The sequence below is a fragment of the Myotis daubentonii genome, chromosome 18 (assembly GCF_963259705.1).
Source record: "Myotis daubentonii chromosome 18, mMyoDau2.1, whole genome shotgun sequence".
NCBI lineage: Eukaryota > Metazoa > Chordata > Mammalia > Chiroptera > Vespertilionidae > Myotis > Myotis daubentonii.
Window position 1 is genome coordinate 24,727,274 of NC_081857.1, and position 26,276 is coordinate 24,753,549.

A 26,276-nucleotide genomic window follows, 5' to 3' on the forward strand; every position below is an offset into this window, starting at 1 on the left:
TGGCGAGCCCTCTCCCCGACGGTGGGAAGTCGTTCTGGGTTGTTCAGCAGGGAAAGGCTACGGTCAGATTTGTGTTTGGAGAGACGGCTAATGACCAGGTGGAAGCTGGCTTAGAGAGATGCGATGCAGAGATGTGAAGGACCTCAACGAAGGTAATGGCCATGGAAACTGAGGAGAGAGATGGGTTTCAGTGGTGTTTTTAGAAAGGAGAGGCAAAGTACCTGATGCCCAACTGAATGTGGTGACGGAGGAATGAATGGGAGAGAGGATGCTTATCGGGTGGAGCTGGGGGTGGGTGTGTGGTGATGCCTGTGGTGGACATCATAAGAGCTACACGAGGAGTGGGCCTGGGAAGTGGACTGTAGGAGGAGGAGGCAGTTAACACTTTAGACACATTTAAATTGGATATTCCAGGAGAGGCCTGGTAGACTCAGGTGGTTGGCAGTGCGTACTCAGGTTGGTAGCTCAGGGAGAGAGGGAGGCTATCCAAGATGTGCGTAAAAGCAGTGCTGGAGGCAGCTGCAGAGGCCTCCTCCGTGAGACCATGTAGGTGCTGAGAGCCTTGGGTGTGTCAGTAATGGCCTACAGACACTCTTTTCATGCCGCGTGCCGACTTCCACATGACTCTCTCTAGATTCCCAAGGCTTTCCCCAGATGCCTGCAGGGTGATACCGGAGCTATTGGAGAGAATCCTGGGTTAGCGACACACAGGTAAATTACATGTCGATACCCAGGAATCACTTCCCTGTGTGAGAAATGAATACTCTAGAACAGTGGTTCTCAACCTTGGCTGCACATTAGAATCACCTGGGAATCTTTTTAAAATCCTGATTTCTGGGCCTCATCCTCCGGAAATTCTGTTTCTTTGTTATGGGGTGAGGCCAGAACATTAGTAACAAAGAAACAGAATTTCCGGAGGATGAGGCCCAGAAATCAGGATTTTAAAAAGATTCCCAGGTGATTCTAATGTGCAGCCAAGGTTGAGAACCACTGCCCTATAGGGTAGTCCTTTAGGTCTGGCTGCCCCTGTCCAGGTCAGGATCTTATGGCTGAAAAGAAACCTTGAACTTGGAACTAGACAGACATGGGTTCGATTCTTGCCTTGACCACTGACTAGCTGCCCTCGAACAAGTCTTTGAATCTCTCAGCATCACTCCCCTTATATTTAAAATGGGGCTGATGGATTGTTACTCACCAGGGCAGTGGATAAAATCAGAATCAAAATGAAAAAGAAAGTGCATTTACTGTGTCTCACACATTGTAAGGTTCTAGAAAAAGGTGTGACTGCTCCTCTTGCAGCTATGAGATGGGACTCTGGAGGTGTGGGATCTGAGCAGCATCAAGGGCCCAGACTTGCAGCTTTTTAATGGCCTGAAATATTTTTAGGCAGCAGTTGCGTCTCCTGTCCTATCAGTGGCACACGTCTATTCTGGCTGCTGCTTTGCACTCCGTGCCTACAGTGGTCAGAGCCTGAAGAAGTGGATGCTTTGCTAGTGTGTATGCGGGCTGCGCACTGCACAAGGGCTCCCGGGAGCTCAGGGGCTGAAAGCGGCCAGTCTTCCCTGCGGTCGGCCAAGGACCACCCACGTGGGGCCCCGTCCACCCGGGGGGCTGCTTTTCTCTGATCCTCCCCGCAGTGGCCCTGAAGCTGAGCATCGGCTCCTGCCCTGGGTGCCTGTGGTTTTCCCTCTGTCCCAAGCAGGGAAGCCTGACATATGCCAGCCAAGTGAAGCTCGCAAGTTATGCCAACATCGAAACGCTCAAGTCAACAGACTTCTGATAGGGCGGGCTGTTGGTGCAAAAGAGGAAGTAACCGCACACGCAAAGACTTCAAATGGAAAAACACTGAGTGAGGAGCCACCCACCCCCACACTTCACAGATGAGCAAACCAAGGTTCAGGGAGGCAAAGTGTGTGCCCAGGTCAACAGCCGGTGAGGGGAGGGGCGGGAATCCGAGCTTGGTCTCTTCGCTCAGGAATAGCGGACACTCTGGGGTTTCTGTCACCTCACACACGGGGACACACACAGGCACTGAAATGCTGGCCGAGGTCAAACAAAAAAGATTGCCCTTGAAACCGACCCTTCCCCCCGAGACTCCAGGGAAAACTGGGAGCAGATCTTCCAGAATCCCCAAAGACCCCCGGCAAGAGGGACAGCATTGGGTGTTTGGTGAAACGTGCCATGAAGACTGTACCGAGGCTGGTGGATGGGCCAGCATGACACCTCACACACGGATACACGCGGACCACTCGGTGAGAACGGCTCCAGGCACATCACAGAGAGAGCTCACGAGACTCCCCACGGGCCCCTTCCCTCTCCGAGCAGCAAAAGGAAAAGCAATGCAAGTTCTTGGAAGGGCGGCCCCCAGGGCCACAGAGCTCCACAGGGTGCATCAGGGGCCAGGGGGCTGAGAGCCGGGAGCCGGCCTTTGGCGGAGGCTGGACCAGGGAGGCCGGACCAGAGAGGCCGAGCTCCAGAATGAACGTCACGGGAACTGAGGTCCCTCTCCCAGGGCGGCTCCCGGGGCCGGGGCAGCGCCCACCCAGGTCCCGGCCCCTGGGAAGAAACTCGCTCCACACCTGTAAGCGAGCTGCTCCGTGGAGGTTGTCGCTGAGCAATAGCCCCCTTGTGCTCTGCCTCCTGGTGAGCACTGGAAGCTGGTTGATAAGCCACTGCAGACCTGCCCCCAGCTTCTTCCTGCGAGGAGGCTCCAGTTGACTTCTATTCTCCGCCAAGACGGCCCTAACTTCCCGCCAGAGGGCCCCAAGGAAAGCCCATCAGCAGTTCCTTCTCGCTTCTGGGCGAGTCGTAAAACCGGGCAGAAAAGAGGGAGAACTACCATCGGGACAGGGAGAGCCGCATGTTACTGCGCCGTCAGTGGTGAGAAGGAAAGGGTGGGCTCGCGGCTCTCGAGGCGGGTGTGGGGCAGGGACAGAGGAGGGACGGAGGAGTCCAGCAGCTGCGGCATTATGGGAACCGACCGGCAGGCAGTGGACATGCCGTGTCTTCACCTAAATGACACGGGGACCATGGCCACCTTATCAAGAGGTACTGCCCTTCCCACCCAACCTGGGAGCTCCACGAGGGGACAGTGCCAGCCTCCCAGCGCCCCTCTGCTGCCCACGCGTGGCCGTGACCCCGAGACTCCAGGCGCCACTCATGGGCAGTGGCCTGAAATCACCCAGGAGCTGACACTGTGGTCATAGGGACCTGCCCATAGGGACCGGGAGTAAGCAAACTCCACCGACAAGGGCGAAGCTGGGAGCCAGCCCTGCAGACGTGCCCCATCCTTCAAGCCCCTTTCCTGGAAGGGGCTGATGGCCTCCAGCCTCCCTGGGTCACCCTGCCGTCCGCGCCTGGACCGGAGCCACGCCCACTTCCCAGGGTCCACAGCCTGCCGAGCAGCAGTGGCCGAGGTGAAACGCTCCAGGTGATGAGACGGGTGACCCTGCCACCCCCTCGGGAAGCCTCCACAGCTCGCGGCCCAGACTCCACCTGCTCGGAGCGCTTCTGGTTTCAGATTAGAAACTCGGGCCCCGCCCACGGACAGCTGGCCTGGAGCCTGATCTGGTTCCCGGAAAAGGCAAGGTGGGCTCGGGAGACTCGCCGATGCCCGACCACTGTGCCCGTCCGAGCTGAGAGAGGACAGAGCTGACGTCTGCTGTGTTTTCGGTGGACAGCCGCACGGACTCCCGGCAGCCACGGAAAGAACAGCTCAGGCCCACGCAGACGCCCTGTCTGGACAGGGGAGGGGACCCGTCACAGAGCATGTGCCATGTGGGGAGGAAGGTCCCAGGCTCCTTCCTGACTGACATTTTCCAGGAATAAGTGTTTAGTGGTTTTAAAAAAGTTATTCCTTCAATAGGAACATTTTAAACCCCTGAGGTGTGCGGTCATTCAACATTTGCTTTTTGGAGTGAATGGGTAAATTCACACCAAAAAAATAAACTCTGACATTTTCTATTTCTTAAGCAATTAATAATGGAAACTGGACCATTCTTTTCCACTTACCAGCTATTAGAGTTCAAGCAACTTTGCATTATATCTTTCCACATGGTTTTTATCTGGGAGAAATTCACATCACATAAAATTAACCATTTTCAAGTGAACAATTCAGTGGCATTTAGTACATTCATGATGTTGTGTAACCACCACCTCGATTTTCGTCACCCCTGTTCCCGCTGAGCAGGCACCCCTATCGCTCCCCCTCCGCAGCCCCTGGCAGCCTCCAAGCTGCTTGCTGTCTCTGTGGATTTATCTTGTCTGTTATTCTATACAAGTGGAACCACACAATGTCTGACCTTTAGTGCCTGGCTTCTCCATTTAGCGTCATGTTTTCAGGGTTCACCCATGGTCCGGCATCTACTGACGCTTGGTGCTTTTTCGTGACTGACATCCCATTGCCTGTCTATAGCACAGTTCACCTACTCCTCTGGTGATAGCCTTTAGGCTGTTTCCACCTTTTGACTACTGTGAATATGGGTGTGCAAGGACTTGCTTCTGAGTGCTTGCTTTCAGTTGCTTTGGGCACATACCGAGGAGTGGAATTGCTGGATCAGATGGTAATTTTTAGTTTAACTTTTTGAGGAGCCGCCAGACTCTTTTCCCTTCCCCCACTTTCTTATCAACATGCTTATCAATTCACGTTCCTTTCTAGAAGATAATATGCATATTAAGTGGCGTGCTTTTCTGTGCCTCCTCCCTTATTCGTCGCCTTTGATCTTACAAATTACTGAAAGATATTGCCTCTTGTCCTAGAGGTAGAGTTATTTGGATGCTTAACAGAAAATACTCGGTAGGAAGCAAGAGCTAACAGCAGCAACCTTTATGGAGCACTGTATGTACGTGTGCCGGCCACTGTAGTGACCGCTTCACCTCCTTCCTCTCATTTAACCCTCACGACAGCTCAACTATTGTCCCTGTTTTACAGATGAGGGAACCGAGGTCTCTTCCAAGAGCTAAGTGTCCTTCCCCCGGCTCCAGTAGTATTTTACTTATAAAGCTTGGTGACCCTTGGTAAGATGTGACTCCCCCAGCTGTCCCCTGGTGCCGCCGGTCTGTTGTATTCCCAGTGCACACGGTATCTGGTACATAGCAGCTGCCCATTAAACAGGGGTTCATAACCTCGTGCTAGTGCAGATGGAACTTCCAGCCCCTGTCACACGGGCATGTGACTCCAATGCCTGGGACCTCAATTTCAACTCACACACTTTCTCAAAACCGGCGTGGCCCAGGGATCAGGGAAAGGAGATAGTCAGACAGCTAGTGAATTGGGGGGTGGGGTGGGGTGGGGCGGGGGAGACAGGCCTTAACCCAGGCTGTGGGGTGGGAATGCAGGGAGCGTGTGCTAAGAATCGGGAAAGCTGTAGAAGAAACAAAACCCATTCACTGGTCACATCGGCCTCACAGGCTTCCAGTTTGCAACCTGTGATACAGGTTTGCCCCTCTTGGGGAAATAACCTCTTTTCTAGCAACCTGTGCTGAGTGTTAGCAGTATTGCTGCACGGGTAGGCTAACTGAGTATGCAGAGGAGGGGGACGGCGGGGGCGGGGCGGGGGGCACAGGGAGAGGAAGAGAAAGAACTAGAGCCAACTAGAACCAGCTTGGTTGCCTTTGTGACCCCAGATTTAAAATCAGGATTATCACCAAACTTAAGAACATACAGAGGGATCAAATGTGTTTCAAGTCGGGGAAGAAGGAGGCTGACTACTCCCTATCCACTCGAGGTTTCTTACATAATTGCTTTCATAGCCAAACATGTAAAACACCCCGTAAGGACCTCATGCCCAGCACACCATCGGCCACCCGCAGCTCTGTCCCCGGGCCCTGGGAAGGCAGCATGGAGGGGAAAATGGTCCCAGCAGCCCTTCTCCCAGGCCACAGAGGAGGGGCCCTCCAGCCTGCGGCCAGGCTGCCCAGGAGTCCATGGGTCAGAGCCGGTGGCTGGAGGGAGCTGTGGAAGTGTCGCCGTGGTAACGGTGGGCGTTTGGAAACCTCCAGATCTGGCACCCGTGATGGACTCCTGGGGGCCAGCTCTGCTTTCTTGAGCAACCTGGAACCCGTCATCCCCTCCGCCTGCACTGAGTCATCCAACTCGGACCGCACCCTCCTGCACCCGGCCCAGATCCCCGCTGGCGTGACAGCTGCCTCCTTGCTGCTCCCATCCCCGTCTGTCCGCGCTTCCCTTGGGATGCTTAACTAGCCCTGCGCTCTCGTCCGTTTCCTGTGCTCATCCATCTCCCCACAAAAAGCACAGTCTGTATCTGTGGTTCACGTAGGAATCCGGCCAGGTAGTGGGCAGGTGCAGCAGGCCCCGGAGGGCCTTCGACAACAGAGGAGGGCCCCGTCCTCGTGCACACTGGGTGCTCAACACCTGTGCACCGGACTGTGCAGCTGGACTGCAGACGGCAGACGTGGCAGCTCTTGGCCCCTTCGGCCTCAATCGTACCAACAACCCAGGCTCAGGGAAGGAAGGAAACGCCAGCAGAGCGTGCCTCCCTCTGGGAAAAACACAGGAGAGCCTTCTGCAGTAATTGAGGCAGCGAGATGCTGAGCGCTCCACACACGTGGACTCTACTCAGCTCAGCAATCAGAAAATACCAAATGGAATGTCAGTTCCTAACGCGGAAATGTCAGGAACACAGCCAGTCGGGGGGCTCTCCAACAACACATCGTAGCCTCACTTTCAAGTGGCATCCTGAGGCCCCTCTATTTGAGGCCAGCGATCTTGGGTGTCCGGTCACGCCTCGGTCACCTCTGACCTTGGCACTGACATCCTCACCAGAGAGTCAGAAGCAGCCCGTCACCAAGAGAGGCCGGCAGGGTGCGCCTGCACTCAGATGCCCAAGACTCTCTGGCACCGGAGCCCAGGCCGTAAGAGTCTCCAACCAGATAATGAAGTGCCACTGGGTGGATGCATTGTCCCTGGGACCGTCTGTCTGACCAGAGCTGCGTGGGAGCCAGGAACACTGCACGGCAGTGAAGAGACGCGGGGTGTCTGGGGAGGAGTTGTCGCGTGGTCCTGACTGGCTGTGAGACCTGGGCTGCCTCACTTCGGGAGCCTCGTTTCCTCCTCTAGAGACACGTTCATTCATTCATTCCCAGATACTTCCCACGAGTAAACACGGCCCAGGTGGTGGGGATGCCGTGAAGGGAATAGACTCTAAGACGACGGAATAAACAAGGAGCCTAAGGCAGGGTGGGGGCTGTTGTGAGGGGCACAGGGCGGGGCTCTCCCCTCCGTGAGGTCATGGAAGGTTTCCCAAGGGGAACTGTAGTTCAGCCGAGACTCACGTGAAAGGAGGTTCGGGTGGGATTGGGGAGCACTGGGGGTTCCAGATAAAGAAGCCTGTGGGGGGCCCCAAACAAGAGAGGACCCAGGGAGCCTGAGAAACGGAAGGCCTGTGGCCTGCAGAGGGGCCGGGCCCCGTGTGCTCGGTCTCCTGTGAGAGCATCCCCCTGGGACACCGGAGGCTCGGGTCCCGCCTGCCGCGGGCAGCGCTGCTGTTACAAACTGACATATCGAACACCCTGCTCTTCGGCTTATCCCGTGAGAAACCCCTCCCTGCCCGCAGGACGTGGACCCGGGAAGAAATGTTTGCAGAGCCTTTGAAAAATTAAGATGAGTTACAAGCGCAGGTCCCTGACGGCACCTTCCCCACTCACAGATGAACCAGGCAAGCCCACCCGTGTCAGCGGAGCCTGGGGAAGCCATTACTTCGGAGTTTTTAACCTCCCTCCCCCCGATCCCAGGGGAGCAGGAGATAAATAGCAGTTTCTTTCTGATTGCTTTGGTGATATTTCATTTCAGTTCCTAATCAGATTTTGCCTGAGGGAGAAAGTAGGCTATTAATAAAAGGTTTTTTTAATTGTAATATTTGTGATTAACCCTGCGCAGTCCCCAGCTCTGGCCAAGGCGTTCTTTGGCTGACCAGAGAGATCAGGTCTGACACACTGACCCTACTATGTCCCCTGCTCCCCAACTTCCGGGGCCTCCCTGGGGCCCATCCCAGCAAACCTGTGTGCGGCCTTCACAGTCTGTATCTCACCAGCCTTGCCTGAACCACTCACCTCTCCCCCCGCACCCCCCTCTCTTCCTCGGAGGGTTTCTGCCCTGCCACCCAGTCCCACACTCTGCTCTTGGCAGCCCTTCCTATCCATTGCACCCCAACTTCCTCCAAGTGTCCAGCCCTCCAGGTGATGACGGTCGCACAGGGTCCAGCACAACCTCCATCTCCTCCACGCCCCTCCCCCCAGAACCCAAGCCAACACTGAGCCTTCTCCTTTCTCACGGTGCATGCACTTTGGATTTTCTGATATTCACTTTCGCCTCTAATTGCTGTTGTTATGTTTGGAAATGGAAAGGGCACTTTCAGTTTGTAAAGGACTCTATGATGCTATCGTCCGGCTCTCACAACACTGGGTGGTGATGGAGTCGGTGGGCTTCTCGTCTTCCCATCTTAGAGATGAGGAAGCTGGGGCCCGGGGGCTCCGGGACTTGCCCGGCACCTGGCAGGAGCGCCCTGAGCTTCATTAAGAAACAGTCCTTGGAAGGAACCGGCTCCCACACCGCCTGGTCCTCCCTCTGCACCACCCTGGTCACATAGTAGGTTCGTTACTAGCACTTCCTGTCTTGAAATAAAAACCCATGTGCAAACTTCAGGAAAAATAACTCAAATGGCACATTTTATCGATGCAAATAATTGTGATTCTTACTATTAGCTTCTTAGATACAAAGAATATGCCTGCAGCATTATTTTTGTGTGTGTGTGGAGACTCGCACCCACTCCATACAAACCTCCCCACCTCGGAGTCATCGGGGTCATCAGGGTTAACCACAGACAGCGCTGGGCCCCACGCCTCAGGGCAGGGGATGGAATGTGCTTCTCAGAACTGGCTCAGCAGGGGGACATGCTCCGTGCTCGGCCAGCCCTGGGGGACCCCGGTCACGGGTCACCTGGTGCGTGGAGGGTCTAGGTTGCCCAGCGCCACTACACAGCCAGGTGAAAGCCGCCAGGCGGGGTGGGGTGCCATCCATCTGTCCATCTGGACTCTCATGGGAGCTCGTTTCCCAAGATCTTCAGGCCGCTTTGCCACCTGCAGAACTGCGTGTGTTCTGCCACGCCCGATTCCTGTCTGCAATCCCCCGTTATGACTTCAAACAGCAGCCCAGTTCCTACCGGCCAAGCGCACACTCGCAGGCACGTCCGCTTTCACAGCGTCCACGGCTGGTTTGCTCTGAAGCTGGTGCGTGTGATCAGACCTTAAGCCACAGCCCTTCCCTTCCATCCAGGCCACACTGCGGTCACTTTCTCGGCTATCTGTCCTGACTTTTTCCCCATTTGGGGAGGGAGAAACCGAGGCCCAAGGCAACTGAAGGCCTTTGCCAAGGACACATGCAGCTCACAGGTGAGAATCTGAGCCGGCTTCGGAGATCACAGTCTCTGAGCCTCCCCTGCTCGCGGTCGTCAAGCCAAGCCCTCAGCTCCTGTGACCTCCTGCAGGAGCCTGCACACACACAACCAGACGGCGTCAGAGCAGAGCTGGGCTCCCACAGGCTCTCCCCCACTCAGGCCCCACCAGGACACCTGTCCCTGCCTGTGACTGGGCCGAGCCGACACCCATCCCCAGGACCGCCCCTGCCTCTGACCGGCCGAGGCAGAGCCACCGTTCAGACCGGTTGCTCTATCAAAATGTTCCCACCCAATGTCCCAGTTCGTCAAGTTAGTCTGATAAAAAATAATAATAATGTATTCTGAGCTGCTAGTGGGAGATAAAGCTAGAGGCTGGCCCCAAGCCTGCAGGCAGCCAGGCATGAGGCCGCCCTGCGGGGAGATCAGACAAGGCCTACGTTTCCCTGCTTCATCCCCCCTCCCAGGGGTCCAGGAGCTTTCCAGAAAGTCTTCATAAAGCTTTGGGGTCTCTAGGCAAGGATGGAAGAGAGATGGGGGGGCAGGGTGAGGGGTCGAGGCTGAGGAGAGGGTGTGAGCTGTGTACTAGTTTGCATGTGCGTACACGTTAGTATCTGGGTGCACCCCCCGCCCCCGCAGTTTCTTCTGTCCATTCTCCCAAATGGCTTATTTGCACACGTTTCAGGGAGAGAGGAAGGCGTTTGGGGGTGAGGTCTGGCGAACCGAGGGGATCAGGGAAGGGGTGAAGCCAATGGCCATTCCAGAGTTTCTCTGTTCGGGAGCTGGGCAGGGGCAGCTAGGAGAGGTGGGCACCTAAAGCCGCGCCAGGTGAGACAGGAAACGCCGTCTACACCAGGGCTGCTGGCCAGAGCGGGTGCTCGGTCAAGCCTTCAGGGCACTCGCACAGGTGCTCTGCGTTCAGCACAATTACTTGTCGCACTGTAAAAGCCTGCACTGGACATGAGGGATGCAGATTTAAACTGGAGCAGACAGGAAGTGAAGCTCATCTCCAGCCACACCAGCTCCTCTGCACAGCCCGTCTGCTTGGGGGAGGGCAGCCAGGTCTGGGGACTCCACACTGTGCCACTGGGCATCGCTGAGCCATGGCCGGACCAGGATATTTCTGCCCGCTCCCTCTATGGTTTGGCCTTTACATTTTGAGCCTTAATATTACAGCACGGCAGCTCTGGGTTTTTAATTGTCCTGAACTTCTGTTAACATTCAATGAAGGGAGGAAATGGGAAGGAAAATAAACCCGTATCTGCATTGCTGTTGAGTTGCATAATTGTATATTTTCGCCACCCCATTAGTTTTCAAGTATTCCAGCCTACCAACCTCTCCCCGGCCACCACCGAGAAAAACGAAGCAGCCATTCGGTTATTGCTGCAAAGTTTGCAGAACTCCGAGTTCCCTTCTGCAATATTAAAGGGAATTGTGCAACTTCAAGTTGAAGGCCTATTTTTTAATTACCACCTGAGTGGGAGACCCGGGATCACACAAGTGCCCTGTTGTCTTCTTGCTTTTTCCAAAAACACTCTTTACCTCCAAGAGGATATGACGCGTGCAGACCTGGCCCTCAGTTCCGGAGCCTCCCCATTTATTTGTGGAGCGGAGAAGGCCCCACCCCTCCCACCCACTTCACTCAGAGATGACCTCAGAGCCTCGGCTCACCGTCTCCAAAAATAAACCCACCTGGGCACCCACCGCACCCACAGACACTGGCTCCACCCTCTTAACCAAGTAGGTCTGAGAAGTAAAAATGAGAGCTGTGTGGCCAAGGTATTTCACTGTAACCATGGCTACGGGTTTTATTAGCCCAAACACCAGGATGTGGTCGGATCAGAAAGACACAGACGGCCAAGGCAGGTGCGAGTGGTGTCACGGCGTGTGCCCACAAATTCCCCAAATTGGAAACGGAGCTGATAATGGTGCCGATTCATAAAGGACCAGGGGGAACGGGAGGGGAGGGGAGGGGTCAGGCGGGTGGCGGGCTGCGCCCCTAAGAGCCGCCCAGGGTTCTCACTTGAGCTTTAATTCAGCTTTTTAATAGCATCCTCTACCAGGCCACTACCTTGCATTTAGGCGGCAATTTCCCTTCCCGATGTCCTTTTCACACATGCGCCTTGTGCGGTCTTTACAACAATCTTGAGAAAAAATATCTGGGCGGGTGAATAGCTTCATAGTTCAGAAAGCCGGACAGACCTGGCCAAGGTCAGGTGCTTGGAGGACAACTGAAGGGAGACGAGAACTGGGTCCTCTGCCTCCTCGCTGACTGTTCCTTCCATGGCGCCCCCCTCCACCCTCCTGTGCTGTCCTGGGGTGTTCTGATAGCTATTCATTCCTCTTGCAAACGCCCCTCCTCATCCCATCAGCCAAAGACAAAGACCAGCATCAGGCCATCCAGCTGGAGGTGACACTGGAAAGTGAGGCTGCCTTTGCCTTTTCCGTTTCTCTGTGTCAAGCCTCCTGGGGGGCTGTCCCCTACACAGAACAGCACCCAGAATAGGTGATGTGGCCCCTCTCCAGCGGGAGTGGACAGTGCAAGGAACGCAAGCTTGAACTGCCTGCAGGGACCAGGCAGCTGACAGGACCGGTGAAGCAGGCAGGGGGACCAGGGTGTGCGACGGGGGGAACATCGGCCCTTCGAAAGCTCCAGCCGATCTTGGCCCCGTGGGAGGTTAGCGTGGCCAAATTTCAGGATGAGCTAAAGGTTGAGAACTTCCTATGAAATCAGAAGAGGAAAAAAATTAAAGGTGCCCATGAGGTGAATATAATCCCTAATCCCCACTGTCATATGTGGTATTGTTCTGAACGTCTCTTCTTCCATGTTTGGTCCTATGAAAATGTGAGCTGCTTGAAGGCTCAGGGGTATCTTAGTTAATCAAGAGTATATCCATCAGGTGCAGGCTCTAAACTGCAGGATGGGGGGCAATGGGTGAACACCCCCTCATCCTGGAAGACAAGGGGGCCTCCTGAGGATGGTGGTTACAGCAGGATCTTGAGACTCAGATAGGACTATAGTCAAACGTCTTATGAACTTTAGCAGCCGAGTAGCCTCGGCAAAGCACTTAATCTCTGATAGCCTCAGTTTTCCCATCTGTGTAATGGGACTACAGAGGCCCACCTCCTGAGTTGCTGAATGAGGCCACACATGTCTAACCTGGATACCACACACCGAGTTGCACTCTTAGTAAGAACGCAGCAAATGGCAGCTGTTTGACTCAACAGATCACCCTCTGTTCCTGGGGAAAGTGATAGGACATTTTGCCAACCCCCTGTTTTGAGGCTTTGGCCTCCTGAGGTATCTATGTCAACAGAGGCCAGCCAAAGGAAAACAAGTGAGCATTCTCGCTGAAATGAAGAGGAGAAAGATGATAGTGATGGACAAACAAGGCGCCCCTCAGAAACTGGGTCCTGGAGGTCAGGAGGGCAGAAGAGGGCGGCGTGGCTGGGGATGAATGGAAAGAGCAAGAAGGCGGAGCAACAGCCAGTTGTCTGCCCTGATTCCCGGGGAGGTGGCTGACTCACTGTTTACACCAGCTTAGTGAAAAATGGATCAAACTCTGGTCACAACGAAATAGTTTTTTAAATGGATAGAGAGTAGTATAATAACAAAGATAGTGTTATATCATTGTCAAGGCAATTTTAAGGCACCCACTGTATGAGGTATACTTAAGCTGCATGCTTCACACACATGATTTATTTTATTCTTCCCAATAAGGCATTCATTCCCTTATTCATTTACCCACTCATTCATTCCCTCATTCATTCATTCATTCATTCATTCATTCACCCATCTATCCATTCAACAAATATCTATATTACCAACCTATCAGGCACTGTGCTAGGTATTGAGGCTAAAATGATGCAGCACACTGGGTGGCTCAGTTGGTTGGAACATCACCCCGTACACCAAATAGGTTGCGGGTTTGACTCCTAGTCAGGGCACATATCTAGGTTGTGGGTTTGATCCCTGGTTGGGGTGCATACTGAGGCAACCAGTCGATGTGTGTGTCTCTCTCCCTTCCTCTCTCTCTCTCAAATCAATAAACATATCCATGGGTAAGGATTTTAAAAACTGATGTAGCACAGTGGATGAAATTAACCCTCTGAGAAATGCGCTAATGTCTATTTACAGGAGAGAAAACTGGAAAAAGTGCTTAAGTGAATGTTTCCCAGACTCCACACTCTGTTAGTGGGGGAGACCACATTCCTGACCACAAGTTTTCTGTTCAGACGAAGAAACACCAGAACATTTCCTTGATCATCTCAGGGACGGAAATATGAGGAAGTCGTTGCCTTGCTAATGGGCTGGAGATAGGAACGGTATTTGATTGAATTCCGCATAGTTGGGATTCTCAGAGACTCACACGTGACTTCTAGTGTCAAATCCAAAGGGTGCCTGAAAAAGACTAATTATTCGCATGGACCCTGTGGAGACCATGTAATTAGGGATGAGAAGAGAGAAGAGGATGTGAAGAGGAACGGAGATAAAGTGGCTGGAGACCCTTGGCCAGTGATGGCGAGCCTTTCGAGCTCGGAGTGTCAGCATTTTGAAAAACCCTAACTTAACTCTGGTGCCGTGTCACATATAGAAATTTTTTGATATTTGCAACCATAGTAAAACAAAGACTTATATTTTTGATATTTATTTTATATATTTAAATGCCATTTAACAAAGAAAAATCAACCAAAAAAATGAGTGTCATAGGTTCACCATCACTGCCTTGGCCCTCCCTCACCGGAAGTCAGAGGAAGCCCAGGTTCTTAAATTGTTCTCTCTTTCCCTGGTATCATCTCTGAGTAGAGAGAGGGTGTCTTTTGCCTCCCCTGAACTTCCTAGCACAGTTTAATTAATCCTTGATTGACTGAAAGACTGACTTATTTGAACCTGGAGTGAAATGAATGGAGCATTTTCCTTTTCCTTTCTGAACCTGAGACAGAGCATATAATAGTAATTAGGAAAGGATCCCTTGTTATCAGAAAGTCCCAGCGACAATGAGCCCTTTGTAGGAAGGCAGGCGATGATTTGGGCACTGATAAAGGCACCCCCACACACACTCCCTGCTGCTCTCAGCGATAGGGAATTTTCTCGATCATTATTTCCTCCTGAAAAGAGTTACTTGGCTGGAGGGCCTGGCTGGCCTGTGGGCTAAACGGTGAGTAACTGTCATCAGTGTCTAGTCAAGAGACGTGGCTGATGGTCGTTGTCCTATAACCTTCGTTGCCCCTGCTCTTGCCCCAATGACCGGGGTTGACCCATGAACATTTATTCAAGATCCCTTTTCTTGGAGGCCCTTTAACTGGCATGACTTCATTCCTTAGTTCAGACTCTGGGCATCCAAACACAATGAGCCAGGCCAGCGCCCTGTCCTCACCGCACTCATGTTCCAGCACAGGAAGGCAGTCAGTGATTTGTAGCCTACAGTGACGAGACAGGACACGTGAACGGGAAGTTCCTGCCACAAGGGCAGCAAGACAGGCCTGGGGTGTTGACTGGAGAGGGGGCTTGATGGGGTAACAGTTGAGGTTACATCTCAGCAGAAATGCATTTGAGCTGAGCTCCGAATGCAAGGAGTGGTCACGCACGCCAAGATCTGAGAGCTAATGTACCAGGGACACACAAGGTCCTGGGGGTGGACAGGCCTGGAGTAGGTGTATCCAGGGTGTGGGGGGTGAGAAAGGGTAGATGAGATTGGAGAAGGAGGCAGGGCCAGATGATGGGGTACAGCGGGGAGTTCAGGTTTCACTGTATGGCATTGGGAAGCCATGGGGGAATGGGAGTGAGTGGAGGTGCAGGGCGTGGGGAGTGACGCGATCTGGTTCGTGGGGGGAAGGCAGGCTTTAGAGGGACCAGGGGAACCAGAGGCTCGTTGGGAGGGTGTCACAGTGATCGGATGAGGCACAGTGACCTGGCCATGGATGGAGAGATGGATAGATTTAGGATGCATGGGTTTTGGAGGTAGAGCTGCTGGGTCCAGCCAATGGGGTGGAGTGGGGGTGAAGCAGAAGGGTGTATCACTACTTTCCTGGGGCTGCCCTGACAACGTACCACAAGCTGGGGGCTTCAGCAACAGAAACATCGTCTCCCGGGTCTGGGGGCTAGAACTACAAACTCGGAGTGTTGGTAGGGCAGGTTCCTAGTGAAGCTCGGGATGGAAGATTCGTTCCAGGCCCCTCTCCTGTAAGTGCCACCTTCTCAGTGTCACTTCCCACTGTCTCCCTCTGTGCACGCCCCTCTCCGTGTCCAAACTCCCTTCTCGGAAGGACACCAGGCACATTACATGATGGGCCCCCTTGGCCCGTGTGGCCTCTTCTTCACCAAGGGCGTCTGCAAACACGCTGTGGCCAAAGCAGGCCCCATTGTGAGGTCCTGGGCTCAGGACTTCCCACGCCCTGTACAATGTAAATTGTGGGGGACACAGTTTGACCCATAACGGAGGGGGCGAGGGGGGGGGGACCAAGGACACGCACCCAGTCCTCGGCTTAGTCCAAGCCTAGAAAGAATTCACTCCCTCGTCACATCACGTTTAGGCCCCAAGTGTGTGGCAGGCACAGAGCGAGCTGTAAGTCCCACGGCCGAGTGGATCGCTGCTAGTTAGGAGCTCGCACGAGCATGAGAGACGCGAGCCCACAAGGAATGTGTGTGTGAGACCCGTGCTCTTTCCTGCTTTTAAAGGAAACAACTTTAATACAATCAGATAAAGGCCCTGGTAGGTACTGACTCAGAGCTCAGAAGAGAAGGCAGTCCATCTGGGGAGGGTTGGGGACAGGACCTCTGAGCGGGACGAGGGGAGTAGGTGGAAAAGCCTTCCAGGCGACGGAACAGCGTGTGCGAAGCTCACGGCGGGAGAAAGCAGGGGTGTCTGGGAGAACTTGAGGGAAGTGGGGCGATAGCGGTGGTGGGAGACGAGGCTGGGGTGACAGGACCCGATCACGAGAGATCTGTGGTATCATCTGAGCAACGAGGAGCCAAAGGAGGCCGAGAGGACCACGGTCACTGAGGCTTTAGAAAGAGGAGCTGGAGGGAGGAAGCCAGAGCCACACCGAGGCTCAGACAGATGAAAGGGGCTCCTGACATCCAAGGACCCCCTCTCTCCTTCCCACCCCACCCTCATCCCCACCCCCACCCCCACCCCAGAGCTGCCTGGCGGAAGGAGAGCCCGTGGCGCCTTCAGGGCTCCCGGCTCCAGTGCACTTGCGCTTGGCGACCTCCTTCCCACCTGGGAGCCTTTGCCCCGCGGTCTCTGCCCCGACGGCCATTCCCTGTGCCCTGTGCCCTCTGGATCCTTGTCACCCCTCAGACCTCAGTGCCAAGTCCCCTCCTCGGGGCCACACCAACTACTTCCTGCGCAGCCCTGAGCACATCTCTCGGTCTGTCACTGTTTGTCACCTCCCTTCTCCCTGCAGAAGGTAGCAGCCTTGCCGCATCTGTCATTCAGGGCTGTATCCATAGACTCAGGGCTCATGAGGTGCATTCGCAGAGACCAAAGGCCACTGGGGTGAGGTTGGGGGTGGGGGGGAGAGAAGACGGGTCCGACTCTGCCCGGAATGTGGGTTCACGGAGAGAGGGCGAAGAGACCGTCACTCAGGACGCTGCTCTGAGTGATGTCCATGTTTTCATCCTGAAACGGTCTCTTTGAAAACAGATGATTAGAAAGCATCTCTGTACAGAGAGAGACAGCGCCTTCGCTTGAAGGAGGCCTACGTAACCACCGCCAGGACCCGGGCCGTCCCAAGCTCTAAGCATTGTCAGCTAAGGATCGTGGCACCTCTTCCTCCCTGTTTGTTTGGTTATCGCCAGCCTTGGCTCCAAGAGGCACCACGTCCACGGACTCACTGACTTGTCACAACAACCGGTTATCAACTCCACCTCACAGAGGAGCCAACGGAGCCCCACACAGAGGTTAGCTGACCCGCCCGGCGCGACAGCCAGTGAGGAGCAGTCAGGACTCGAACCCGGGAAATGGGGTCCCCGCACGGCACCGGAGCACTTGGCTAACCCCTGTTGGATCAGGCGCTGGAGGGGAGTTGCTGAATCATCGCATCGTTGTCACAGTCATGACCAGCGTGGCGTGTTACCGGTCAGCACAGGCTACCTGCGGGAGCAAAGGCCCCTTCCCTCAGCGGCCGCACCCAACCAAGGTTTGCTTCTCACTCATCCCACTCTTGACTGTGGTCAGCAGGGGGCGCTGTGCTCCACAGTCATTCAAGGGCCCGGAGTCCTCCCCATGGCCCTTTGCCTGTCACCAGCCAATGAGCAAGCTGAGCGAAAACATGAGAACCCGTTCCCTGGGCCAGAACTCTGTCACCGGACCCGCGGTGATGTGTGGGGGCTTGGGGAGCAGTCCAGCCTGCGCCCAGGGAGAGGAAGGTGGGCACAGCCTCCGGGCCCATTTTTAAGGACTCCTGTGGGAAGACCTGGCAGGAGGAGGTGCCAGGAGTCGGAAAACACCGGTTCTGGCCCCCACTCCACCGATCGCCATTGTGTGTCCGGCCAGTCACAGCCGCTTTGGCCCCTGTTCCTCCTCAGCAGGGCGGGGACCCAGCGACCTGACGCACCTGTGCCTCTCCCAGCTCGCCACGCCCACGGGACCCAGCGACATTTCATTCTGCTAATAATCACGGTGTTCTGGTCAGTCTACATCGATGAGCTTGTGCTTTTGTTCAAAATGGCAACCATCACGATCACAGTGACTGGGAGGGAACTAGACCTACTTCCTGCGCCACGTGTGCACACTCCGGGGGGAGAGGCGCCCATGGGTCACGGGCAGCAGTTACTTAAATTGGGGAGAGCACAGGCATCGATGTCACCATGCCCAGGGCCGGGTTTCAGTGATAAACCTGATCATCCACACGCAGGTTACTTGCTGGGGTGCGACAATTTCTGTACAAAACGGCACTTCCATCAGTTAGAGGGCCCCTGAGCACGTCAGGAGAGCCAGGCGAGAACCATCGAGAAAACACACCCAGAGCAGCAGCGTTATCCACAGACTGAGGTTCCCCACCGGGGTCTTGCAAGGACTGCACCGCGGTTTGGGGAGCAGGGGCACGGTGTGGGCAGGCAGGGGAGACACCAAGGACAGATGGTGGGGAGACGGCACAGACTGTTCGATGTGATTCCCCACTGAGAGAAAAGAAATGCACCAGCCTCGACGACCTGGCCAGACCAGGGCTGGAGGACGCAAGCAGAACACAGCCAGGGACACCGCCTCACGTACCTCCTCCCCGTCCCCCCCCCCCCCGCATCCTCCAGAGAACACCTTGTCCAGCCCTTGACCCCCCTGCCTCCCACCCTCCCCCCTCCCGGTGCCATCCCCAGACACGGACACCGGTAACCATCTCTCCATCTCACCCCTTAGGGGAGTGTTCTTCACAAACACAGTGGATTAGTCCCCTCCTTGTTCCCTGGCGGCTCTGACAGCCCACAGCCACATGGCTTAGAGGCCCCTTGGCGGGGCCGCCTACCTGCGGGCCTGCGTCGCCACACGGCCACCCCACTCGCTGCCGCTGCCGCTGGGCTCAGCCACACGGTCCTTTCAGGAGAAGCCAGGGGTCCGATTGTTCGTCTGGAAAAAAGCACAATAAACGCATCGTCGCCCTGTGTTTCCGACATTTGGGGACTAAATGGAAACACAGGGCGACAATCCCCACAATCACAACCGAACGACCCAGGTTGGGTGGCACCCACTTTGGTTTGTCCAGGACAGAGGACCCGTCTCAGTGGCAGCGACACGAGGAGACACAACAGGATGGCTTCCCAGAGCGCCGTCCGAGGCCCAAAGCCCGGCTCCTTTTGCAGAACAGTCTGCCGATGCTCTGACATTAACTCACGCCCCCAAGGACACCTTTGATCGTTCAGGGAATGCTCTCCGTGCGAGGCTCATAAATGCTAATCAAACGCTGCGGATTAGCCGAGCCTAGCGAGTAGCCTGGGGGCCTAGAAAAGAGTTCTGAGAGTAAAAAGTATAAAGAAAACCTTTTAGTCGCATTTCGCCCGGACTGGGTTCCCGCGTGGTAATGAATACTCTCTTTGGCTGTGTGGGGAGCCGGCACAAATCAGTACCTTTAGGAATCCAGACGGGAATTACTGACTTAGCTTTAAGCTTGAAGAGAAATCTATTTATTCAAAGGCTATTTTAGGTGCCATGGGACGGATGAGTTTGAGACAAAGGTTGGGAGGGGTAGGAGGGCCTGGGACATTGGGACAAACACATAATTCAAATTCATGCTTCTAGTTTAGCCAGCGAAGCAGCCTAAGTTGGAATTTGCTGATTCGATTTGGCCTGTATGGCACGATCCCTCAGTGAGCGGAACGTACGAGGCTCCGTGATAGCAGACCCCATTACCTTTGTCCCTCATTACTGAATCCCCGACACCTAACGCAACGTGTGGCATATATTAGGTCAGTGGTTCTCAACCTTGGCTGCACATTAGAATCACCTGGGAATCTTTTTAAAATCCTGATTTCTGGGCCTCATCCTCCGGAAATTCTGTTTCTTTGTTATGGGGTGGGGCCACAACATTAGTCACAAAGAAACAGAATTTCTGGAGGATGAGACCCAGAAATCAGGATTTTAAAAAGATTCCCAGGTGATTCTAATGTGCAGCCAAGGTTGAGAACCACTGTATTAGGTGCTCACGAAATGTCTGTTAAACGCACAGAGAACTCTCTCAAAGCATTTCCCAGAGTTTTTCAGATCCCGTCATCTTTTCCTGAAGGGCAGCTCTGATCACAACATCTGCCTCCCGTTACAAAGCCCCCGAAGTAACACGCACCCTAAGAAGGCCCTGGGGACCCGGCCACAACCCCCAGACCTCCTCTCTGCCCACGGGAGCACCAGGAGGCCCCTGCACTCCTGCCCAGGTCTAAGTCCCTGCCCGGAGCCTGTGAGCATCTTTTTCACCCACGCTTCTCCGTCAAGAGCCTACCCACCTACAAGGTCCTCCCCAAGTGGCTCTACCTTCATGAAAACTGTCAACACGTGGAGGTTGGTGTCTAATTTGAACCACACAAATGCAGTGCGAAGAGCACCTGGTCCCAGGAAAGCTCGTGGGTAAGATCAAAGCAGAGAAAAGTACCCAGGTCTCCCCACAACAGAGCAGCGAAACCTACTGGCCCGTCCAAGGCTGAGGTCACAGCAAAAGCCTTGGCCAAGGGAGGAGGCGAGGGGTGTGAGGAGCGAGGCAGTGGGTGGCCGTGGAGGTTTTCCTCTGTCAAGACCACGGGGCTTGGTGGCCTGTGGGCAGACCCAGGCAGTGTTCCCAGGCCCCCGAGGGGCTGTGACATCTCAGAATGCTTCCCTTTGTTGCCTGTGGAGTTTGTCTGGGCGGCCTGTGCTTTCTATAAACCTTCACTTGGGAAGGGCCTGGTTTTTGTTGTAAGTCTTTCAAGCATTTGTAAAGTATCTAACAACAGGAAGTCACTCTCTTTGCCTTTGTCCAGGACAGACCAACATAAACGTTTACGTCAGTCTGGGGAGTAGCCAAGTAGCGTAAGATTCTGAGCATCCTGGGCTACTTGCCAAAAACGGGTTAATTCCACACAAAGGAAGAGGAGGCCAGAGCAACACCAGTGAAGGGCTCGCCCTGGGGCATCAGGAGACAAATTTCCCAGAATCAGCCAGGCCAGCACCATGTCCTGGGCTAGAGGCCTGGGGAAAGACTAGACTAAATGACCAGCAGGTGTAAAGTGATACATGCCAACTTATAGTCTCACTGCCTCCCAGGGGCCAGACGGCACAGTGCCAGGAGCCCATTTATACAACTGCATAAGATGTACCATGAGGGTGTGGGGCCACCGGCCAGCACACCAGGACTGAGGTCATGCAGGCTCTGAAGGACACGGAGCCCTGGGTACGTGGGACACTTATAGGGCCTGTGACTGACCCAAGGACACAGACCCCGAGGACAACCCCAGGGCACCATGTGGCACATGATGGCCCAGCTGCAGCCACTGGCCCTGCTCCAGTGCACGAAACAATGAAACAATGATTCTGGGCCACGTCCCCCTCGCTTCCCCACATTGACAATGCGCCATCCTGTTGCTCACTTAAAAGCTGTAATTCACGCGAAGGCCATTAAGAAAGTATCAGACGAAAAGCAAGCACAAGGTAACATCCTCCTCCTCAGTTCTTTCGCTGGCTCGGCAGCCTTGGGAGTGCTGGACCCATTGTCCAGGGGTCTGGGTGTTTGTCACAACTGTGGGTCCTCAGACATGTCACCTCCCCACTCCAGGCCCCAGATCCTTCATGTTTAGGTGAGAGGGTTGGCTGGGTCTTCAGCCTGAAAACCAGTGACTCTGATTTGGGGTCCCATCGCTTCTCGGCCTCTGGGCTACGATCAAGTGCGGTCTTTGGTCCTGGGCAATGTTGTGCACCAAGAAGCCTCTTGCATTTCCTCGAATCATGCCTGTCCTCCACATCTCACTTGGACACAAGGACCTGAGGATTCCGGAACTCAAGGAGCCTCGAAGACCTTACACCTGAGTGCTGATGGCTAAGATGCATGGGGAGAGGGGGAGAGAGGGAGAGGGGGAGGAGTGCCGGAGGAAGAGGGGCCAGCCCAGACAAGCAACCAGAAAGACCCAGCTGTGAGCTGAGCTCAGGGCAGGAGTAGGGAGGGTCCAGGGACCCCATCCCTGTTCCCTAGTGCCATCGCTGAGCGACTGTCAAGACCCCTTTTCCACTGGAAAGAAAGGGGGCAGGCTGGGAAGGATTGTGGGAATACTCGGCGAGGGCCAGGAAGCAGACAGGGTGATGAGGGAGAGGAAGGACCAGCAGATGGGCCCCCAAGCATGGTGAGTCCCGTCAGACACAGGAGTGGGATGCGAGGACAGGGCTGGGGGCTCGGAGCAGGAAGGGGCAGTAAGAAGGCTGGAGTGAGGCTGGATGGGACCCACGACCTCGTAGTCCCCTCTGACAGGCAGCCGGACATCGGCATGGCCTCTTGTGCCTCAGCTCTCGTGTGTGCTGGAAATGGCGAGCTGTGCTCATGGAAGGTCACAGTGTGAGCTGCGGTGGAGGAGAGATTGAGAGCAGCTCTCAGGGGCCCTCAGAACACTGACCGTGCACACGATCCCTTTGTCCCACAATCGCTGAGCATCCCCTGCATGCCTGGACTGATAGCCTATCGATTTTTACATCCTACGCCCAATAGCAGCATGTATGCATGGTGAGAATGCACGACTACCTATTGACTAAATGCATGCATATGTCTTGTTTATGGAGCCTCTGTAGGATTCCAGTGAAGTCTGGAAATCTGCAGTTCCTCCCCTTAAGCCTAAAATCGATGGTGTTATTAAAAACAGGAGGGCGTTCCACTGCACGTTTCCTGAGTGGTCTGTTTCTCTCTCTCCAGGTGCTCTCTGTGGCATGCCCAGACCCTCCGCCCGAAGGGGAATCCGTCACGAGTGAGCGAGGCTGTGTCCCCGCGAGCCCAGGACGTGGCGACGAGCTGAGCACCATGGAGAAGTTCAGCTCCTTCTTCAGTGACATCTGGGACACCATCCTGACCAAGCACCAGGAGGGCCTCTTCAACAGCGTCTGCCTGGGCGTGGTGCTGGCGCTGCCGCTGCTAGTGCTCCTCACCCTGGTCTTCGTCTGCTGCTACTGCTGCTGGAGCCGGCCGGGCAAGGGCCAGCAGCCGGAGCACGGCCCGGGGAAGAAGAAGAAGAGGAAGAGGAAGAAGGGCGAAGAAGACCTCTGGATCTCCGCCCAGCCCAAGCTCCTGCAGATGGAGAAGAGGCCATCGCTGCCGGTCTAGTGGGGCCTTCCACCGACACACGGGGCCTGGAGCGTCACACACGTGTCCACAGAGGAACTTCTCAGCCAAGGAGCAAACCTCAGACTGAGTGTCCCCAGGGAGGGCACCCCCAGGGAGCACGGGGACAATGCGTGGGCACTGGCTGGGCAGCTATGTGTCCAATAGCAACGCTCTCTGCTCCAGGTTCAGGCGTGCCCCCCACCTACTTCCGGCACAGTCCATACGCCAAAGCACAGGGAACACGTATCCATAGCCACCTGGGCTCACCATGCACACCCCACACACGCAGCACAGTATCTGCTCTCGCAAAACCATCTCATAGGAGGGCCTGGCCAGATTCGGGCGCAAGTGCACAATTACACGACCCTGCAAGGTTACAAACTCCATACCTGTTCCATGTACTACTCAGGTTACAGATGTGTGCTTCCTACTCCGCTCCCCACAAACCCTCCTGCTGCGAATCCTCATCCTCGGACGCCTCAGCACCCGGCACAGTGCCCTTCGCTGTTGTTGATGCAGACCCTCCAGCTCCCGTGCTCCTGGCCCCTCCCCGAGGAGGGCAAGTTTAAAGTGCAATGGATCCGAATTCATCGGAAGCTATGGTCTCGCAAGGTCCTCATCACCACCGGTCGGTGTTGAACGGGGTCCAAGACCCCTCGTTGAGACGCTCCACGCAGAGCCCCTCAGGAAGGCTCCTCCACACAGGACGGCAGCTCTGGGTGTGGCTCCTAGGGAGCTATGGGAACCAGGTAACAGGCTGCTCGGCCCACTCCACCCGGTGCACCGTCCTGTGCAACGCAGAGGTGGAAGGAGATGCCCCACCTGAGCTGGGCACCCCCCGGAGCCAGAGGCTTTCAGTGGGGAAGGAGTGAAGACATCGCCGGCACAGCCTCGCAGAAGGCACACTGGAAGCGACGGGTGGCGTGCTGAGGGTGGGATGCGGGAGATTCAGACTTGAAGCGAAAGCAGGATGAAGCTATATAGAGGTTTATTAATATTTATCTTGAAGCTCAGGCAAGTGCCTTGCGCACAGTGGGTACTCATAACTGTCTGTGGACGCTGTTGGGTATGTGAGGACGTTAAGGGTAAGCTGGAATACCTCGCCAGTTCCCCCAAGTGGCCTAAGTGAGCCCCCATCGCTGCGAGGGTGGAGTGGGTGTTGAATTCTGCAGACCCAGGGGGTGGGTTGGCACGTGGGCCCCGAGGTCCGTGAGGACATACGAACCAGGTCCACGGTGAGCTGAGGAGCGTGTCTCCCCACCAGGCTGAAGTTGGGAGGCCGAGGTAATCCACGTGTCTGATGAGCTGGTTGGTATTTGGACTGGATTGTGACCGTGTTGCAATGGTGGGTAATTCCTGAGAGCAGGCTGTGCTGTCCAAATTCATTTGCAACCCTCAGAGGTGGTCCCAAATGGTGTGCAATTGCCATTTAATTAACAGTGTAGCTAAACTACGGTACTTATAGCAGCAGAAACGAAATGCTGTGCGATTGCGCTAACAGTGCTCTATCGGCGCACGTGGGCCACCAGGTTCTCACCTGCCCCCCAGGTGTGCTCCAGGCCTGTGCAGAGCGGACGCTGGGTGGTGCCTGCCATGGGTCCCAGGTCTCCTCACAGTGATCTGGGACGCCGAGTTCAGTTGCATACACTGTGGAACCAGCAATGGTCACCCCCTCCCCCTACGAGGCCCCAAGTCCCCCAGGCACTCAGGCCCTGGCTCCTAAACCCCTGTGACCAGAGAAGCTACACCTTCTGATTCCCTGCCCCTGTGCCACAGGGAGAGCCTGTCAGAGCAGCTGACTGTCCATAGGCCATCGCAGGACGGCTAGTCACCTCCCCACGTCTCCCGCTGCCCAGGACGCCGGCCTTCCCGTCTGTGCCTCGCAGTCCCCTGGATGGATGAGTTGGGCAGACGCGGGGGGCTGGCGGCTGAGGCTGGTGTTAGATATGATCCCAGAGAGCAGATCACCGGGAACATGGTTGCCGTGGCAACTGGCTGCTCATCTGAATTAAGAGAGCAGTGTTTGTCACCTCCATGACAAGGCCTCCATCTCCAGGTGCAGGGCCCTGCTGTCTCCTAATCTAGTGCATCTGCTCCAGCTCCGGCCACGAAACACCAGGACACACCTCTCAGCTGCTTCCAAAGCCTCAGACCCAGGACACCCAAGCCCTGAGCGAGGCCTCTCTTTTCCCCACCCAGCCTCCCCCATGACCCTCCCTGGGGTACCTACAACAGTGCCAGGGGCGGCATCATCTCTCTCTCTCTCTCTCTCTCTCTCTCTCTCTCTCTCTCTCTCTCTCATCTCCATCCCCTCTTGTCCTGGTTCCATCCCTTCCTTCATCTCCATTTTCGCTCCTTTCCTTCCCAGCCTCTGTCCCAGAGCTGCCTCTGGCAACAGGGGTGCCTCTGAGGGGAGCCTGCCTGGCCCCTCTCGGGGGGTTTTAAGCTAATGAAGGACAACGAGGGAGTAAGGAAGGGGCGTCCTCCCCCAGCAAAGGCCTGGGGAGCCCCTCGATGTGTACCCAGCTCCAGCCAGCACGGCCCCTGTCAGAGCAGGTCTTCCCCTGCTGCTGCTGCTCTCCAGGGATTCGCTCTCCTGTTTCTTGGGGGGAGGGAAGGCTATGGAGAAAGGGTAGTCGCCCTTTCAAGAAGAACATAGTGGTCCAAATTGTACAGTATTTGTATTTTTTTTTTCTGAAAAATTCAAACACATCAACAGAAAAACTGATTTAATAAAATACTTTAGAAAATAAAAGCCCTGCCTGGCCTCCTTCCTTGCTGGAGCCAGACAGTTCCTTTCTTGACATTCGATACGACCTCTCTCTCCCAGACGTCACTCACTCATGAATGACAGATGGACTGACGGATGCAGGGACTCCCTCTGGGCACTGTCCCCACCCCCCTCAGCCCCTGCCCTGCAGAGCAGCTGCCTGGGGTCCAGGCGTCAGAGGCGCCCGGGCAGCACCTAGAGAGGCTCCCTACAGGGGGCTGGGCAATGTCTTCCTCAAGGAAAAAGGGGAAAACAGCACAAACCACACAATAACAGACTCATGAGTCCACTCAGGTCCTGGGAAGGGGAGAAATCAAAATCCTAGAGAGACA

At 55.2% G+C, this 26,276-nt stretch overlaps 1 protein-coding gene across 1 annotated transcript in view; it reads left to right on the forward strand.

Annotated features, from left to right (window-relative positions):
• KIAA0040 (KIAA0040 ortholog) overlaps nucleotides 1–25,929 on the forward strand; it is a 28,101-nt gene extending 2,172 nt beyond the window's left edge. The window contains exon 2 of the mRNA XM_059674315.1: nucleotides 22,770–25,929. Coding sequence (XP_059530298.1) covers nucleotides 22,875–23,174 — 300 coding nt within the window. The 5' untranslated portion in view covers nucleotides 22,770–22,874 and the 3' untranslated portion in view covers nucleotides 23,175–25,929. The remainder of the gene's footprint in view (nucleotides 1–22,769) is intronic.
• The last annotated feature ends 347 nt before the right edge of the window (nucleotides 25,930–26,276 follow it).